This window comes from Centroberyx affinis, unplaced genomic scaffold (genome assembly GCF_046629955.1).
Source record: "Centroberyx affinis isolate AG114_WGS23_722 - 3 ecotype Tasmania unplaced genomic scaffold, CSIRO-AGI_Caff_v1 ptg002338l_1, whole genome shotgun sequence".
In the NCBI taxonomy this organism is placed as follows: Eukaryota; Metazoa; Chordata; class Actinopteri; order Beryciformes; family Berycidae; genus Centroberyx; species Centroberyx affinis.
This window is the reverse complement of record NW_027280605.1, coordinates 191069-209778: the sequence shown is the minus strand read 5'-3', so window position 1 is coordinate 209778 and position 18710 is coordinate 191069. Positions and strand designations below refer to the sequence as shown.

Below are 18710 nucleotides of genomic sequence, written 5' to 3'. Positions count from 1 at the left end.
TAAATAACTAATTACAACAGTACTAAGCTTTACACACAAATGGCTCCTAGTTATTTTTATAAATCATTAATCTACAACTTGAAAATGATCTTCACTATTAAGCTGATGAAATCTGAGCAGGCAATGTTTTTATGTATTAGGTATAAATTAACTATAATACTGTCGTCTTCTACCTTACTTAAAGCAATATATAACTTTGGCTTATACAGTATACGTATATACACAGGTTCAAGATAGTCAGCCACCACCATGATCCATCAGAGTTACCTGTAGTCAAGTGACTCACTCACTTTTACTTTGCTTATTGCTAGTTGGAAAAATATACTACTATATTTATACACCACTATACTACTAGCTGTGCAGTGTGACCAAGTTAATGGTATTTCTTGTCTTTTTCAAAAAGTATGTTCACCCATTTGCAATAATCAATAGCCAGAAAAAGTCTGGCTGTAAGTGGCTATTGGAGTCAATGTGTGTGTATTGGACAATTTAAATTCTGTATCCAAGTTATTATAAAGCAAAAAGCAGCTTTGACAAGACAGCCACTATGTACACATTTAATTCTGCAAACTGCAGCAAATAAACAATTTTAAGCCAGAAGCAGAATTGTATTCTGATGTGACAGTGCTTCCATGGTCTTCTGCTGGGCTGCTGCTAATCTCAGAATCCCAGAGTGAAAACTGAATTTATCCTTCACATATTTTACCATTCTGTCCATACAGATGCTGACTGGCAGATACCAGATGGCCATGCTGACTTGGGGAAAATAGTAGCCAAATACATGTTGAATACTTGACAGAAACCTTGATAATTGCTAGATTTTTCAAATGTTGTAAGGGATATGCTCAGCTGAGATCTTGTTGGTGTGACAACACAACTCAAGCACACCAAGTAGTGCCAAATATTTAGCCATATTTAAATATAATTTTGTGGCCAAGTCTATGGCTGAACACACAGTATGGACAACCAAGACAGAATAACTTCAGCAAATTACTTTGCCTACGCTAAAGAATAAGTCCTTAAAAGAAAGCTCTTAAATATAATTTTAAACGGGAAAAAAAATAACAAAGAAAAACTTGAAAACAATGCGAAGTACGTATAAACATGGCAACATGATGCATAGTTTGTCCCACTTTCATACTGCCTTTCAGTGCTAGCGAATGGAGAAGGAGCCACAATACTAAGGTAATAACACAGTCAACCTTCTGAGGTAAAGTCGCTGGGCTCTTCTTTCTCTCAGGACCAACAGGAGCTTTTCTCCACACTTTGGTTCCTCGTAGCCCAACTGTTATTCACATTGATTTTGTCCCAATTGTTGATCCTCATCCTTCCTACAGGCAACATTTCCTGTTAACTCAAAAAGTTGCCACGTATCATCACCTTCAGGGATGGAGTCAGTATACATTCAATTTAAAATAACAAAACTTTAACTATTAAAACACTTATTTCTGAATCATAACAAAATTACAGTATGCAGATTGTGTCTATAGAAAATTCCTGGCTGTCTAGACTTTGAATTGACCCCATCCCTACCAGAGATAAAAATGTACAAACAATTTCAGGAAGACCACCTATGAAGTAAAGCGTGGCAACACAAACCTTGGAGAGCTAACCAACAACTTGGTAAGAACATTATCCGGGACCAGGGCTTGGGTCAATTTACTTTCAATTCTGTCACTTTAAAACTTAAGAGCATTCAATTTTAGTTATTTCTGAACAGATTAGATAAGACAAACTTCTCATGTCAGTTTTTCCAATATTTGAATTTGGAAGAAAATCCACTTCCTGCATTAATGGAATTAGAATCGAACTGAAACCAGATCCCATTGATATGAATGTGGAAGATACTTTAAAAGGATAAAACTCTGAAACAGACTATTTCTTCCAAACAAACCAATCAATAAAGTTGTAAATTCTTGAACTGTAATCGTAACACATAAAAGGAATGTGAGGCAGACAGACCCGACAGCACATCTTGAGACAACTGGGGGAACTGAGTGGACAATTAATAAAAACATAGTTTACAAAACTATTAAAAACTGCTTAAAATGAAACAAAAAACAGTACAAGTCAGGCTGCCTCCCATCTGATCAGCAGGAGTTCCTCCATTTTCTTCCAGTCTGCTATTTACAACCAGGGATGTGATCAGACAACAGAAAAAGCCTGAAAAAACTGGGGGAAACTTGAAGGAAAACAGGAATCCGCCTTTGGAAAATAATGGAAACTTGTGTTTAAAATGTATATTCAGATGTGATCAAACAGCAACAAAGGCCTGTAAAAAAATGTGTGTTCCTCAAAAATCTGAAGTACTGGAGAAAGCACTGGGGGAAAAAAAAAAGGACTGATCACATCCCTGTACAACAGCCTTTATGGCAGTCCACTTTTAGATTCAGACGTGACTTAGAAAAATAAGAGTAAAAAGAGAGGGGGGTTGAGGGTGGCAAAGGGAGGAGGAGGAGGGGACGGGTCTACGTTGTCTTGCGGAAGCCTTTCAGGATGGGGTAGATGTTCTCAAACGCCTCGTAGATCTCTCCTCTCACCTTGGCACCTTCACACACAGAGGATATCAGTTACTACATGGGATTTATACTGGCGAACATTATGACAGAAACATTCAAGATAACCACTCATATTCAGAAACATTCTATCCATTTCTATTTGATAACTTTCTAAATTTCTATGACACCGTTTTTCAAGGAATTTGATTCATTTCTATGTAATTAATTTCAAACTGTATGTGTGTAAAGTGTGTGAGAGAAAGATTTATCAACATTCTGTCCCAGAGACTTTAGACAGAGATGGGGAGTAAATGCTACATCTGACACATTAACAGTTGCTGTTGCTCTTTGTGAATTAATGAACAGTACCACAAAAAAGTCAAAGTATCAGGTATTAAATACAATATTTCCTGGGAACCCTCAGAAGACTAGCATGTATCTGGTGTCCGCTCATTGTCAGTGTCCTGCTGAAATCCAGTTAGCAGAGAAGAGCCCAACTTACCTGTCAGTACAACCTTCCCAGAGACGAAGATAAGCAGGACAATTCTGGGTTTGATCATTCTGTAAATCAGACCTGGAAACAGTTCCGGCTCGTAGCTGAAACAGACAGGCCACATTATTTAAATCATTAACATTTATAAGCTGATGTAAATGCTAGTATGGCTCATAGCTCTCTGCATATTGTCTGCAGTCTATATTGTGAATGTCATTTTCCAACCATCCAGACTATAAATGTAAGGCTCCAGGTCTGAGCTTTCAGAGGAAATCCTGAGTGTAAAAATACTATTTGGAGGTCTTTCTTCTGCAAGCCTCAATGTCAGCACAGCACAGGCAGAAGATAAGCATGACTTCACATATGTTGACAAGAATAAACCACAGGCACTGGGCTTCACAACAGGGCTGCCCACCACTCAAACCCTTTTCTGAGCCAGTAAAAACTCCTGTTAAGAGTGTTCATACTATTTCGCTTTTTTAGTAGAAGAAGCCTCAACTGCATTTTGTGCTGATAACAAAAACAGGTGTACAACAAACTTGTAGCTGAAACTATCAGCAAACAGTACTTACTTAGCAATACAAGAAGTTTCCACAATACAGCCAACATGCTCCCATACTGACTCAATATGATCAGAGTTCCTGGCAATTTGCTAACAACTACAACCAATTTTTCCAACTGTCCTTTCTACACTTTCATTCTGGTTGTCTTTGTAAACTGTCAGCTGCCAACATACCGTGACATCCCCCCTCTTCTTTAATGCGATTAGTCAGCTTGCAAAAAATCATGTCATGTGCGGCCCTTTAAAAAGTTTAACTTTTCTCAACTTTAGAATGCTCTGCCTAAAAAGAAGCCAGGTGCAGCACTTTATTCAATGTTTTCCGTCTCCCTTTGATGTAAAAATCGCACTGGCAGTTACAGAGTGAATAGGGCTTTAACCTGTACAGAACATAAAATAAACTAGTTACCTGCTAAACTGTTGGTGAGTGAGGACCAGTCCTTCCAGCCGTATGGGGAACTTCACATCGCAGCTGCCCACCATGTTCTGAATCTTAAAGTCCAGGAACTTGGCAGGGAAGCCCAGCTTCTGCACCACACGGGCATACTTCCTGGCAGCTAACCTCGACTGCTCCTCACTAGATAGGAACAGTGAGGAAGAGGTGGGAGGAGGGGAGAGAGGAGGATGATGGGGAAAGATGAGGAGGACAAGGGGGCGAGTGTTGAGGAGAGGAAAGGAGATGAGATGAAAAGACAAGAAGGGAGAGAAGTTCAAACCAAGTATTTATTCAGATAGCGTCAAGGTAATGCCCACTATCAGCAGCGAAGTGTTTTGTCACATGGATGTTGTTGCTAGCAGATTTACAAATCATCATCACTTCTACCTTTAACCATGAAAGGTTGCCTTTGTATCATGGTCTTTAAAACAATATCTAGTGAGTGGTGTGCTGACCTCTTGGCTCCAGTGCAGACCATCTTTCCAGAGCTGAAGATGAGAGCAGTCGTTCTGGGCTCTCGTATTCTCATGATGACTGCAGCAAAACGCTTGGAGAGAGAAGGGGGGGGGGCATATTATTACTGACTGTCCCCATCTTGTTATAAATTGATTAATTCTTAACATCAGCCACATAGCTGTTTGTGTGTTGGGGGCAAAAACCACAAAAACAGCAATCTATATCAGAAATCAATGGAACTGCTGTACCTAAAATAGCCAATAAGCCTAAAAAACTGGCCAAAAAGTCACATTGCTGGCCGTCACACAGAGTTGTTTACGGTAATGTGTGTCGGTCTCACCTTGGGGTTGTACTCGGCGTTCCTGGCTCTCAGGGCGATGGTCTTCAGGTCCAGTTTACAGCCCAGATTCACTGTAGATACAATGTTCCTGATAGTAGGGAGAGAGAGGAAAGTAAGGAGAAAGATTACATTTAAAAGGTCCCATATTATTCAGCTTTCATGATTTTGTTTTCAAATATACTCTGACACAGGAAAAGAAGAGTGTTCATGATGTTTTGCAAATAAATATAGTTTAGTTAAAAGTTGAACTGAATTTGAAGAGTAAATCCTTGCAGGCAGAACAGTCACAATACTGGACCCTGATTGGTCGACAACACCAGCTCCTCTATTTAAAATAAGGTAAAGCTGCTAAGTGGAGGCTTTCCAGTTCCAATGCTGCAAATTGGCCTGATTGGAAGGATTTTTCGTAATTGTTTAGCATGATTTGTGTCTGTGTGTGTGCTTCCTCGTTTGAGTATATTGCACTAGGCTACATTTTGATTAAGGTAACTTAAATCAGGGAAAAAAAATAAAATGAAAAAAATCAGAGAATTTCCAACAGCATTGGATTCAGCTCGCCAATCCCTGATGTATTCGTCCAGTCACACTACTCTCTGCATCTTTCCTGTCTCTCTCCAGTACTTACTGTCTAATAAAGCAAAAGTGCCATGGAATCACATTTTCAAACTCTTTAAGTAAGACATGAAACTCACTGTAGCTGTGGTACTATCCCAGAGCTCTCTGAGGCTGGCGTGGCAGGAGTGATGGGGGTCATGGGGGTCAGGGGGGTGGTGGTATAGAGGGGGGTGTTCCCTGGCAGCGCTGTGGTGGTGGAGCCCCCTACCGTCTGGGAATGGAAAAGCTGAGGGGTCTGCCCTGACGTCCCCGGAAGGCCTGGAAAAGAGAGAAAGATTGTTTTCTTGTAATATGATCTGATAATGTAACGACACTTTGATCACCTATGATCCCAATCCCAGCAACTGCCAATGTTGTCCCCATCAAACACTGTGGCTGCGTTCGGAATGGTTCACTCATTCCCTCACTCACTATTCCCCATGTAGTGTTTATCATATAGTGAACTATATGGGCAACGACCAAACGAAATTTCGGACACTACAGTAAATATAATTGCGTCAAAAAAATGCGCTGGATATTCGTGTGACGCACCGGGATGCGCCCAGCATCACGTAAATAAACCAAGCATCATGACAGCAGGTTGAAATGGACTCAGGTCGTATTGATTTTGACAAGTTTTCAGCATTAAATTACAAATAAATTGTTGAAATTCTAATCATGTGCAAGTGTGGTTTTGTCAACTTTGGTGCCGTCTGCTAATGACAGCAAGCTGTTTTGGTTTGGTAAACAAGCTTGTGAGCTAATGACTAGCAGAAGCTTTCATATCACCTCCTGTATTGGTGGATAAAGTAGTCAGCTGACCTGTAATGATGATTCCTGCAGTTTTGCTGCTCTTGGTTCAAAACGGAGGCAACTCGAATGAGGTGTCTAATACGTCTTTTGTTGATTTGCTAACGCTGTCAACCGGTAAATAGACCAGTTTCTATTAGCTAACATGTTAGCTAGCTGTTTCTTCTTCTTCGGTAAGACACAATCATATTGCATTGTGGTATACAGGAGAAATTGTAGGGTACACTGTCTGTTCACTACAATTTGTAGTGCATTGTGGGTATCTTATAGTGGACTATTTAGTGAATCAAATTAACCGTTGAGAATTCGGACACTAGTAGAAAATGGCGGATACACTATATAGTGCACTATTTCTGTAATAGGGAACGGTTTCGAACAGAGCCTGTGTGTCCCATTGCATCTGTGCAGTCCAAAGTTGTTATTTCATTTCATTAGATACTATAATGATCATTATAGTTTGATTAGGATTAATTCAAGGGACCCGATATGGGGTTGTGACCTGAGGTTGGGAAAGCGTGGAGAAGAAAATAATCCTATCTTACCTGTGCTGGCCTGCTGTGCCTGCTGTGCCTGTTGCTGCTGTTGTCTCTGTTGTTCCTCCAGAATCGACAGACTGTTGGTGTTTTGGACTGGCTGGGGTGTCAGGCCTGAGCCGTAGGGCATCATGGGACTGAAGATAGGCATGCCTGGGGTCATGGCACCCTGCACAGGGACAAGAGGCATTGATTTGGGATCTGGCAGAAATGTTATAGGCAGGCGATATGGACAAAATGTCCAAATATTTTGTGATATTATCACAATATCTTTCAGTTTGCTTTTCTAAACCTAGGTTGCAAGTTACTGGAAAGTGCAACCCAAATGGTAAAGGTACAGTACTCCATTTGTAGCCTTTAAAAAACAGTATATGTCAAGATGAAACAAAAACGTTAATTTTAAGTGTATTAAACATAAATAGAATAACAACTTAAAAGACCATAGGATCGGTCAAAGTAGATTTTTAGACCTATTTTAATGAATTCTAGTAAACTGCAGAGCTTCTAGTCGCAAATTAAAGGAACAGAAAACTCAGTTAGCTGAATTAAGGACCTTTAAATGGCTTGTACATCTTTAAGTTTCGCCTGCCTTATTCTTTTTTCCAACAATTGCTGACACAGCTTCCATTAAAAATGACAACATCGACAACTGTGTGATCATTTAAAATTCCAACTTTCCCTGTCACACTTTGGTGGGTTGATAATATTGTAATGTGATATGTCCACAATCTCCCTGTGAAGGCAATCAGGACAAAATTTTACATAATGGCCCAATGTAACATGTTATTATTGTGAGCTACTACAGCCCAATCAGTATCTGGAAATCCAGAAAAGCTAAAGATGTCGACAGTAAACAATGCCTAACTGTTTCTGGTAATTCATTTCACACCTACCACTCATATCTATGTAAGATTGTCCATTCAGCTGTCTAGAAGAAGGGTCAATCTATTCTTAATCTACACCCATTAATCTTCTTAATCTGCACCCATTACTAACACACCCATGGACTAACATGTAAATGCACAATTCACACATCTTGTAGAATGCCCAAAAACTCTCCCCATTTCTCTGACGACCAACTTCATTCAGAAGCATTCATCTTGCTTTAGGCAGTGGAGGATTTGGAGGAAAATGAGGAAGAGTGTTATCAATGTTAAAAACTCCCCTTCTCAACAGGTGCTTGACTTTGGTTCCCTACCTGCAGACTGTAAATTCTTAAAAACATTCAAACTAAAATGGAGTGGATGGCTGTTGTTCATTTTGTTCTGACTAGTAGGTAGGCTTTTAAGGAGTAATGTTGGCCTTTGTAAGTGTGTATCAAGAGAAACAGGAAAAAGCTAGGGTGCTGGTAGTGAATACCGTGAACAATTCCAGGGCCACTAGTATCAGAGGTTTACCCTCTGCAAAGTCTACAAAATTTAGGGGGTGGTGGGAGCTGGAAGACTAGACAAGCTGGCTGGAGACCTGAAAATTCCTAGTTCAAATTCCCAGACCAGCTGGGAAAATCTAGGGAAAGTGAATGAATACCTCTCCTCTACGTCACACAACCCAAAACTGCTCCAATGGATCTGCTCAGTGGCCAGCGGTAGAAGACTGTGTGTGACTGTCTACTCTGCAGCTGTGTAAATGAATGTTTTTGTTGTTTGTATGAATATGAAACAGGTCAATGCTGAAACAGATCACACATGCTCAGCAAACCATTCCCTGGACAAATAACGTTTTTAAAGTGTTTTAAAACAGATCAAATGTTGCTTTAAATCAGCTGTCCGTTACCTGAGGGGAGGCCAGCCCCTGGAAGGGTGGTAGACTGTTGTTCTGGTCCATCTCTTCGCCTCTTTCCTCTCTTTCCTTAGCTCTGCTGCCACCGAGGGAGGCTGGCAGTCACACGGGCTCGGTAACGTTAGCTTAAATGTTGTTGGCCAGGGTCTGCACTGGAGAAAAACCAACAACAAGCATGTGCTGGAATTTGCAGAACGTTTGCTTCTGGCTCCTTCTCTTTGATAGCCAAGCCCTGCAAAGACAGACAGAGTTAGATAACTGTGACACTACTCATATACTTCATATCATATCACTCTGACTAACGATTTGTCGCCGTGGTAATTCAAGTCGAGCGAACAATTTTCAAATATGATGCCCGTTATCAGAATCCATGTAGCTGCACTGGTGGCGCCAATAGAATCACAGCAGAGTCTGCTAACCAGCTTTAGCGTTAATCATTTTTGCTTGTTCATTCACTTAAGTACCAACCGGCAATGCATTAATTAACTGGTGGATGCAAGATAGAGTTGACAAAGAAAATTCAGTACCTAAGTGGTTTGCTAAGGGCTAGATAGCCTCCAAAAGAAAACACAACAAACTGGTTAGCTAAAGTTAGCCGCCGAGCTACCGTTACCATGATCAGCGGACCATTAAGTCAAAACCCTTGTGGCCACAGTGAGAACAGTGAAATACTGCGCTTTAGTGATGCATATGGGATGCAAAACATTTTGGCATTTGCCAGTACAACACAGGTTATGCTCTCATTAACTTACTCTCACTCTCTCTCTCAGGTCCAATCAGCAAAAATCACATTTAAAACAGCTTCGCATTCGTATCATGCTCGGGCTTTGCGCTCGCGAAGGCTACACCCGGAAGGATAACACTTATTTTCCGGTGTGTCGAAGTTCATTTAATATCCATTAAATATATGTGTGAATCAGTCTATGGTGTGAATGGTGTAACGTAGGCTAGCGGAAGATGTAGAACATGTACTTATTAGCCATCAGAAATACAATAAAGTGAGGGACATTTTGAGAAATAAATGCTGGACAGGGATGGAATTTCAAACGGCTGCTGGGCTCAGCTGTTTGTACACGAGAGATTAAAAAGACACAATTCGGTTTTCTTTCAAAAACATGTTTTATACTGTAAAAAGATGATGTACCGCTGTTGTAGATATATATTGTAAAAAAAAAAAAAAAAAGATGGTGTAGCGCCACGACTCTACACACTCCAGTACAGCAGGTGGCGGTGCGCACATTTGAGGTTGGTTTGCGATCCGCCAACAAACTAAAAGAAAGAGAAGAAGAAGGAGTTCAGTTCGTCTCAAAGCAAAAATGGCGTCGCTGAGTGACAAGTCAGTTTGGGACGAGGTGGAGGATGGAATCGGGGAAGAAGTGTTAAAAATGTCCACGGAGGAGATCGTTCAGCGCACCCGGCTCCTGGACAGCGAGATAAAGATCATGAAGAGCGAGGTGCTCCGGGTGACCCACGAGCTCCAGGCCATGAAGGATAAAATCAAGGAAAACACCGAGAAAATCAAAGTGAACAAAACCCTGCCGTACCTGGTGTCTAATGTCATCGAGCTTCTGGACGTGGACCCAAACGACCAGGAGGAAGACGGGGCCAACATCGACCTGGACTCCCAGAGAAAAGGAAAGTGCGCCGTCATCAAGACGTCCACCAGACAGACCTACTTCCTGCCCGTGATCGGCCTTGTTGACGCGGAGAAGCTGAAGCCCGGAGACCTGGTCGGAGTGAACAAAGACTCCTACCTGATCCTGGAGACTCTGCCCACCGAGTATGACTCCAGAGTCAAGGCCATGGAGGTGGACGAGCGCCCCACGGAGCAGTACAGCGACATCGGAGGGCTGGACAAGCAGATCCAGGAGCTGGTGGAGGCCATCGTCCTGCCCATGAACCACAAAGAGAAGTTTGAGAACTTGGGCATCCAGCCTCCTAAAGGAGTGTTGATGTACGGGCCACCGGGAACCGGGAAAACCCTGCTGGCCAGGGCCTGTGCTGCTCAAACCAAGGCCACCTTCCTGAAGCTGGCAGGCCCACAGCTGGTCCAGATGTTCATTGGAGACGGAGCCAAGCTGGTGAGAGATGCCTTTGCCCTGGCCAAAGAGAAAGCCCCATCCATCATCTTCATAGATGAGCTAGACGCCATCGGGACCAAGAGGTTTGACAGCGAGAAGGCAGGTGACAGAGAAGTCCAGAGGACCATGTTGGAGCTCCTCAACCAGCTGGATGGGTTTCAGCCCAACATGCAGGTCAAGGTAATGCTGCCACCACAAATACAGCTGTGTTTTTCACTGTACAACTCCACAGTATCAGAGGAGACCACTGACAACAGATTTCACAAATTGATACAGTAACCTGTTTTCCGCTGGTGACTTTGTGCATCTTACCCAACTCAGCCTACCTGACCGCACATAACCCAAAAACCTGTGGGAAATACTGATAAAGTACTAATAAAGTTGACATGTTCAATTCAAAATGATTTAAAAATAGAACACACACATCCAGTAAGGCTGTTTTTCAGGTGCAGAACAGAAAAAGGTAATAAAGAGAATCTGACTCTATTTCTCAAAATGTGCAATAAAATATAGAGTGAATAGAATATATAAACATGAAATATGGACACATAGGACAATACAGAATGAAACATGAACCAAATACATTTCCACTGACTATAAAACAGGAATAGTGAGTTATATTTACAGTTACAAGTATTATTATATTTTATATTTTTACTGATATCTTGAACTCAGTCTGGGTTGTCTAGACAGGAACACTCAGTTACAGTCCCAGTTTCTTTACTTGCATTAACTACATAAACATTGTGCTTGTTTCCAGGTGATTGCTGCCACCAACAGAGTGGACATCCTGGACCCAGCGCTGCTCCGTTCGGGCCGTCTGGACAGGAAGATCGAGTTCCCCATGCCCAACGAAGAGGCCAGAGCTCGGATCATGCAGATTCACTCCCGCAAGATGAACGTCAGTCCCGACGTCAACTACGAGGAGCTGGCCCGCTGCACCGACGACTTCAACGGAGCCCAGTGCAAAGCGGTGTGTGTGGAGGCCGGTATGATAGCGCTGCGTCGCGGGGCCACAGAGCTGAACCACGAGGATTACATGGAGGGAATCCTGGAGGTCCAGGCTAAAAAGAAGGCTAACCTGCAGTACTACGCCTGAGGACACCGCCTGTGTCTGTGTTTGTATGCTGTGATTTTTGAAACCATTGTTACAGTTGTTAATTGAGTTAATAAAAAGAAGTAGCATATAGTATAAGTGTTGTTGTTTTATTTCTTCTTCCTAAGCAGGGAGAGTGGAGTCTGTGTTTGAGAATGGTTTTTACTGTTTTCAAGTGGTTCAGGATGATCACACCATTTTGTCTCCTTTGAGGAAATGACATTCTCTAACTCAACATAAGAACTGACCCGGTTAAATAGACTGTTCAGTCTGTAGCTCATTTGTTTCTGCTGTGGCTCAAATTGGGCTCTCTAGAAGGAGGCTGTTACAGATTGGCTCAGGCTTGTAACAATAAGAGAGACCGTACACAACATCCAAGATTTATTTAAAGTAGAATAAACAAAACTAAGAGCATAGTTATGGGGTGTGTAGTCAGTGGTATCTGTAGTGCAGGGCATGCATGGATGGGTGTAGAGTGACGTCTGGAGGTGTTGTGAAGAGTGAAAACAAAGTGATAAACAAATGATGGCAAAAAAGTCAGGAGGGCCAGCCCTTTAAACCCCTAACAGCTCTGATCAGGTGTAACCAATTTGGCTCAAATGTCCAGATGAAACAGTTGCAGGAAGACACCCCACCTCATAAGGTGCTGGTTTAGGTTCTGAAGCGAATGTAGGGAACTTTACAGGGTTGTATAGACCACCAGAGGGCCCACTTCTTCAGTTCAGTTCAGGTCCAGGTCTTTATTGTCCCACAAGGGGAAATTCATTTTGCAGCAAGGCACAATAAAAACAATAAGAGCACAATGAACACACTTTAATTTCCCCAGTGGGAAAATTGGGTTGGTGCAGCAGCAATAGTATCATGATACAGCAGAGAAAAAATAGACTATAAACAGAAAATAGAATGTAGTATAAGTATATAGCAAATGGGGGTTAAATAAACAATACACAGCCTTCAATTTCAGCACAAGAACATGCTGCATATAATGTATGAATGAGAAGTAAGGTAAAAAAAAAAAAAAAAAAAAAGGATTACAGCTTTAACTGTCATAGATGTATGACCTTATATAATCAAAACTTTGTCAAAACTTGGTGTGAATATTCCATATGAATGAAACTGAAACTGAAATCAAACATTTAATTACAAATAGTCCAGTTGTAATATAAATTTTCAGTCAAGTCAAAGGGCAAATAAGCAAATCGTGATTCCTTAATTGTTATACAACAGTTAGTTCCGGTCCAATAATTTGATTGGACGGCACTCCCTCTCATGTGATATTGTTGAAATATTCACTGGGTTTATCAGGCAAATATGTGGAGTTTCAGCAGTGAATCCTGGTTTACTTTTTTGCTATCATTGGATTCTCCATGTGGTGTGCTGGGTAGTATAATTACATTTACTGTACATTTTAGTCTTTTAACTGATGCTCTTATTTAGAGCGAGTTAAACTTAGATTCCTAGGTGATAGCACACTGACAATAGAGGTAACAGAATATTCCTGTTACCTTAGATGATCCTGTGTGATCCTGGGAAATAAGTCAGCAGAGAGGTTTCTTTTTCACTTTCCCATATCTTTCTCCTCTACTGGCTGTAACTTGCCCTTATTTAAAAAAGCCTTATTCCGTTCTCATTAGCTCTTCTCTCTTCTCTTCTAACACTTCTCTCACACAGGAATGTTGTCAGGGCACTGTGGCTCCGACCCTGGCACTCCTTACTTTATTTATCTTGTAAAACACTTTAAACTGATTTGATAAGTTCACTAAATAAAGGTAATAATAATATTCTTCTTATTGTTATTATTATTATTATTAATCACAGGCAAGAATGGAAAATGTATATACTTCACAAACTGAACATTGAAAAATGTGTGGTAAAGGATAAAGAACAATTTGGTAGTGTATTAGGGGAAATATTTGTTGATGAAGAAGATGTGAAGAATGCTCTTATTTTTTGGAGAACCCTACCAAACGAGGAAGACTCATTCTCATTCACATCTGAAAATCAGGTAATGTGAATGAGAATGAATCTCACTTGTTGCATCTCATTGAATTATCTTTCCCCTGTTCGGCTCAGTTTATACTTCAGCTGAGGGTCTATGAAAGTAGAAAATGCATAAATTAACTACAACAAAAAACTTCAATATGATTAACATCTCACCTCACATCTCCATGGGGCAGAAGTGAGGCAAACAGCATTTCCAAACACTTAGTGGTTTGTTTTAGCCTAGTTAGGTGCCACTAAGGTAGGTTAGCCAAACATAGGACAAGTACTTGAAAATCAAATCAGTATACTTGTGTAACAACTTACCTAACTATCTGAATTGCCCTCATGGGGTAACCCCAACAGCTACTGTTTGACCCAGGTCAGATACACACACAAGTCTAGGTAACACATAGTAGTAGGCCTTATGATGCAGGGTTTCCTGCAATCGGTCTATCAAGCTGTGCTGCAATCCCATGAGAAACAACCAGTCGATCTTCCACTTAATGACTTGTCAACAGCATCCTAGTACCACCTTGTCACAAATTCCTGAGGAGAATCCTGCAATGTATCGTTGTAAAGATATTGGCAAATTTCTTCATAATTCTTCCCAAGATTCACTAGTCCACACAGAACAAATGGGGATAGGCCTACTGTGCTGTAGTTGTAAACTGCTGCCACTGCAACAGTGTGAGCAGCAGCTCTGTAGCACTAGCGGTCCCAGGTTGGAGTGTACATGTGTGCTCACACTGCAATAAACAAGGGTAAAAAAAGAACAACTCCAGCAGTTTTTTATTCTTTAATAAGAATGTAAAAAGAACAGCAGAGTATGTATCCTTCCAAAAATAATGAAAAATCCAAACAGAGGGAGAGTCCAGGGAAGGCAAAGACAGAGGAGGGAGGAGCAGTCCTGGACAAAAAAACAACCTGAAAACCTTTTATCCACATATTTTAAGTACTTGAGGTGTGCTTGACTAACTTGTTGAGTAGCACTAACATTTTTTAAACTCAAGTTTTTTGGGGGTCATATCAATCCCTCCTCAGTCTTTCCTGAGTGGAAAGTTTCCTGCTTGATTCCTTCATCCTAAGAATAGGAGTATTGATCTAGGATCACTGGTCAGGTCACCGGACATGAAACAGGGATGTGATAACCGCAAAAAAGCTGGAAATAAATTGAAAGCGGAAAACTGGAATATTCATTTGAAATGAATATAGGTTGTGAAGGAATAAAAAAAAAAAACAAGAAAATCACAACCCCAATGAAAGCCTGACTTGCACCTGAAAACTAGCCTGAGATCAACACTCCTATTCTAAGAGACTTGATGTATAGGGGCAAAAGCAATGGGGAAATGGGAAGAATAGCGGGAGGAGGAAAGCAGAGAAAGAGGGAATAAGTCTTTCCCTGCTCAGTCCTTCCTCAGTGGGACAGTCTCCTCTTTGATGCCCTCCTTGGTGATGATACAGAGCCGAAGAGCGTCTCCGGTGTACACATCTCTTTCTGCGGCCGAGATGAAGACGTCTTTGACCAGCTGGGTCGCCTTTTCCCGAGTCAGAGGAACATGCTGCACACCCTCCATGTTCTTAAAACCAATCTGGGGACAGAATTGACACAGAGAGATAAATATTGAGGACACAGGTAAGAAAAGACAAAGACATCAGGGGAACTAATAGACAACAACATGGAAAAATGATTCTCATAAATCACACCGACATGGTGCAAGTTTATTAGCGTCTAGAAATGGCTGCAGTATTAGTGTACATTTACCTGGTTGTCTAGCAGTGGTTGAAGCATGGCACTGGCCGATCCTCCAGCCTTGTAGGTGTCTCTCTGGTAGGAGCCCACTGGGTCAAAACTGTACACTGCACCCTTGCCTACATTACAAAAGTAAAATAATGTGTTACAAGAACAAGACAGTAAAAGCTCTACACTGGGCCAAAGCTGAGACACAACAACAGTAATACAAGCGTAACTATGTGACATAATTCAGCACAATACATATATAAATAACAGCCCATCAAGTTAAAACAGTAAAACACCCCCTAGATTATACATTTTATTTATCATTATTTTAATGATGAAACATGACAAATCCCATCACATAAGACCTCTATAGACAATACAGTCCTAAGAAAGAGCCCACTGGGACTGTAGCAGTATGTCGCTCTCCAACCTAACTAGCAAGACAACAATGATAAATCCACATTTACAAAACATTACAATACTACACATGATGGCCTAATGTCCTATTGGTCGAAGGCCAAAATGGTGGACTGTTCCACAGTCTACATTAAACATGTAGAATAATACTGTATGAAGTTCAGAAAAAACAAGGACTGCATTCACAGTAGACTAGACAGGTAAAACCTAAACATATTGCTTTTCTGTGGATATTTCTGCCAACAATGATGTGTGATTGAGTACCTTACCAATACAATGCATTACTAGTCTTACTACCAGCAGTGTTGATTTCAAAGTACCTACCCTCCTCATCCAGTCCTCCAATGATGTTGTAGACATAGTAGGGGAAGAACCTCCTGCCGTACAGGATGGTGGACAACATGGCTGCTATGGCTCCGCTGGTCATTATCTTGTTGTTGGAGTGTTTATACATCTGACAGAGAGGCAGGGAAATTAGTCGACTTGCTATTTGTTAGTAAAAATGACATCACCTGTAACACCGGTAGTGCATGCAGAGGCAGGACAGTTAGTCAGCAGAATGTGGCGGGGAGAGATGACACGCCTAATTAAATTTAAGGATCAGAGTAAAACGGAGTTAAGGCAAGACCTTGCCAGACCAGCCCACCTTTAGTCTGGCATCAATGATTTTAGTCAGGGTCAGGCAGTCACCATGGAAACCGCTGCAGCCAATGACAGTGGTGTCTGTCCTGTACGAAGAAGAAGAAGCACAGACAGTCAGTGATGGTCAGAGTAGCATAATCTTCAATCAGCCGTGAACATCATGAATCAGGTGTTTTGTGGCTTGTAATGATGACAAGTGATTTTTCTTCTTGGATATCATTTGGTCCTTAACAGAGGAGCACGGATGTAGTGTGTACACCCATGTTAGTCATTGAGCACCATGTAGGTACAAACTGAAACATCCACTCAAATAGTGAATAAAAACACCTGGAGCATTGGAGTATAGCTGCGGCTGGTAGCAATAATTCAAGTGTTACTAGTAATGTCTATGTTTACATACAAACCAATATGCTGTTTAATATTCAAGATACGCCAGTCCTCCATTTATCAGTTGGCACATTCAACATCATATACCAGAGTAACAGGGTGGTGTAGTGAGTAGGAAGACCCCCTCAGCCCGATGTTTTCCATGGTAATCTTTGTGATCAAGGTATGAAGATTCATATATGCACATAAATAGTTGCTGTAAATTAGCTATTATCTGGAATACTGTGTTCATGTAAATGTTATCAGTTATGTGCTAACAGAGATCCCCCTGTCTTTCAGAACGGCATGGGTGCTACATAGCAAAGTAGGATGTTTTTTTACATAGGGTTTGAAGACTCACACGACAAGGGCTGAAGACCACATGACAAACGGGGACAAAATTAACACATACGGCTGTGTTGCTTGGAAACAATGAAAAGACAGTGCTGTACTCATTCAGAAATTATGAGAAAATACGTAGGATGATAGATTAGCGTTACAGGTCAATTGGCGTGGTAAACCTTCTTCATAACTGACAGTCTGCTAACCGTCATTCAGTGCAGTGGGATGATGATGCACACTTACAGCTTGTAGCATTTTGGGGAATCACGGCTGTGAATTGAATAGCCTTCACTGAGACGGGTGTCTGAGGCTACGATGGCGAAGTCTTCCCCGGCAACAGCAAGTACAGTCCTGAAAAACAACACAAACTGGCTCATTAATCTCATAAAGTGACACTATAGAGAAATGTGTTGCTGTCCCTCTCAGTTGCTAACGGCTACCTCATTGGCTAATGCAACGACCGAGCTTACAGATCTGAAACCGAAACAGAGTAGCAGCTGCATTAACGTTATGCTTTTTTTTACTTTGTGGTGTAGTTTTTTAAATTAATGTTAGCATTTCAACAACAATTGATGGCTCATTATGGATATGAGAAACCCAGAGCTCTGTCCACACACTTCTCAATAACTTATCTATTGATTTGATTCAGCTAGCATATCTATCGTTAGCTAACCCGCTAGCTAACACAGCTAGCTAACCGGCAACAGCAGGTCATACTTACCCTCCATTGAAAGCGTATGGTGAAAACCGGTGCTCTACCGGCCCGGTATAATGATACTCTTTCATCTTCCCATTATCTCCGAAAGCTTGTGTAGAAAGCATCGTTTCTGCTATCACAAAACCTCAACAGTGTTCAAAACTGGTCAGGTAAACTCGCTGTATCACTGCAATATGGCAGCTTACTCTTCTTTTACTTTCACAACATCCGCGTTATCAAGTTGCCACTGTATGTGAGCGCCCCCCACAGGCTGTACAATGCAGAGCAGTGGTTCCCAAAGTCGGGTCTGAGGACCTTCAAGGCCGTTTCTCATAGATCTCTAGATCAGAATCCAATTATTTCAGTTTTTTGCAACCCAGGATCAGACATGCGTGAACTAGATGTAGTAATGCCCTTCATGTCTCTAATTCCACTCTGAATCTATCCTGCAGTGGGATCACAATTATCCTGACTTTTGGCAGCAGAGCTGTCCTGATTCTGCCTTCAAGTTTTGAGAAACTTTGACACTTGATTAAAGGTAGGAGTACCTAATCCAAATCTCAATCTAAATGATCAGAATCTCATTTATCAGTGTTGAAAACCCCAATTTTCATATCTAATCCAATCTAATAACTGAAATCCTGTCACAAAAGTTTTGAAAAGCTTGGCCCAGGAGTCCACAGCATGAGATATAGTTTAATTTTACTGTAATTTCACTCACTCATGGTGTAGTGCATATCTTTTGGAGGTGAAAGTTTGGTATCCCTGAACTACAGAACATGTTTAATTTCAATGTGTTAATAATGAAGCAATATCGTCTTCCTATGGTCTAGGCGAGTTCATTCAATAT

General features: G+C 41.3%; 3 protein-coding genes across 3 annotated transcripts; 1 reads left to right on the top strand and 2 right to left on the bottom strand.

The window, feature by feature from the left end:
* Nucleotides 1–115: 115 nt before the first annotated feature.
* On the bottom strand, nt 116–9341 carry tbp (TATA box binding protein). Its single transcript, XM_071533196.1, has 9 exons — nt 9251–9341; nt 8493–8730; nt 6729–6888; nt 5475–5655; nt 4783–4870; nt 4442–4533; nt 3960–4127; nt 3001–3095; nt 116–2548 (listed from the first exon to the last, which is right to left on the bottom strand). Exons 2-9 carry the CDS (start codon nt 8541–8543, stop codon nt 2469–2471), a joined length of 915 nt encoding a protein of 304 aa, XP_071389297.1. The 5' UTR covers nt 8544–8730; nt 9251–9341; the 3' UTR covers nt 116–2468.
* A 442-nt stretch (nt 9342–9783) lies between these two features.
* On the top strand, nt 9784–11761 carry psmc3 (proteasome 26S subunit, ATPase 3). Its single transcript, XM_071533195.1, has 2 exons — nt 9784–10759; nt 11340–11761. The coding sequence occupies exons 1-2, from the start codon at nt 9815–9817 to the stop codon at nt 11676–11678; spliced, it is 1284 nt and encodes a 427-aa protein (XP_071389296.1). The 5' UTR covers nt 9784–9814; the 3' UTR covers nt 11679–11761.
* Nucleotides 11762–14439: 2678 nt separating this feature from the next.
* On the bottom strand, nt 14440–18066 carry psmb1 (proteasome 20S subunit beta 1). Its single transcript, XM_071533199.1, has 6 exons — nt 17885–18066; nt 17407–17514; nt 16460–16541; nt 16138–16267; nt 15421–15527; nt 14440–15247 (listed from the first exon to the last, which is right to left on the bottom strand). Exons 1-6 carry the CDS (start codon nt 17983–17985, stop codon nt 15062–15064), a joined length of 714 nt encoding a protein of 237 aa, XP_071389300.1. The 5' UTR covers nt 17986–18066; the 3' UTR covers nt 14440–15061.
* Nucleotides 18067–18710: the final 644 nt, after the last annotated feature.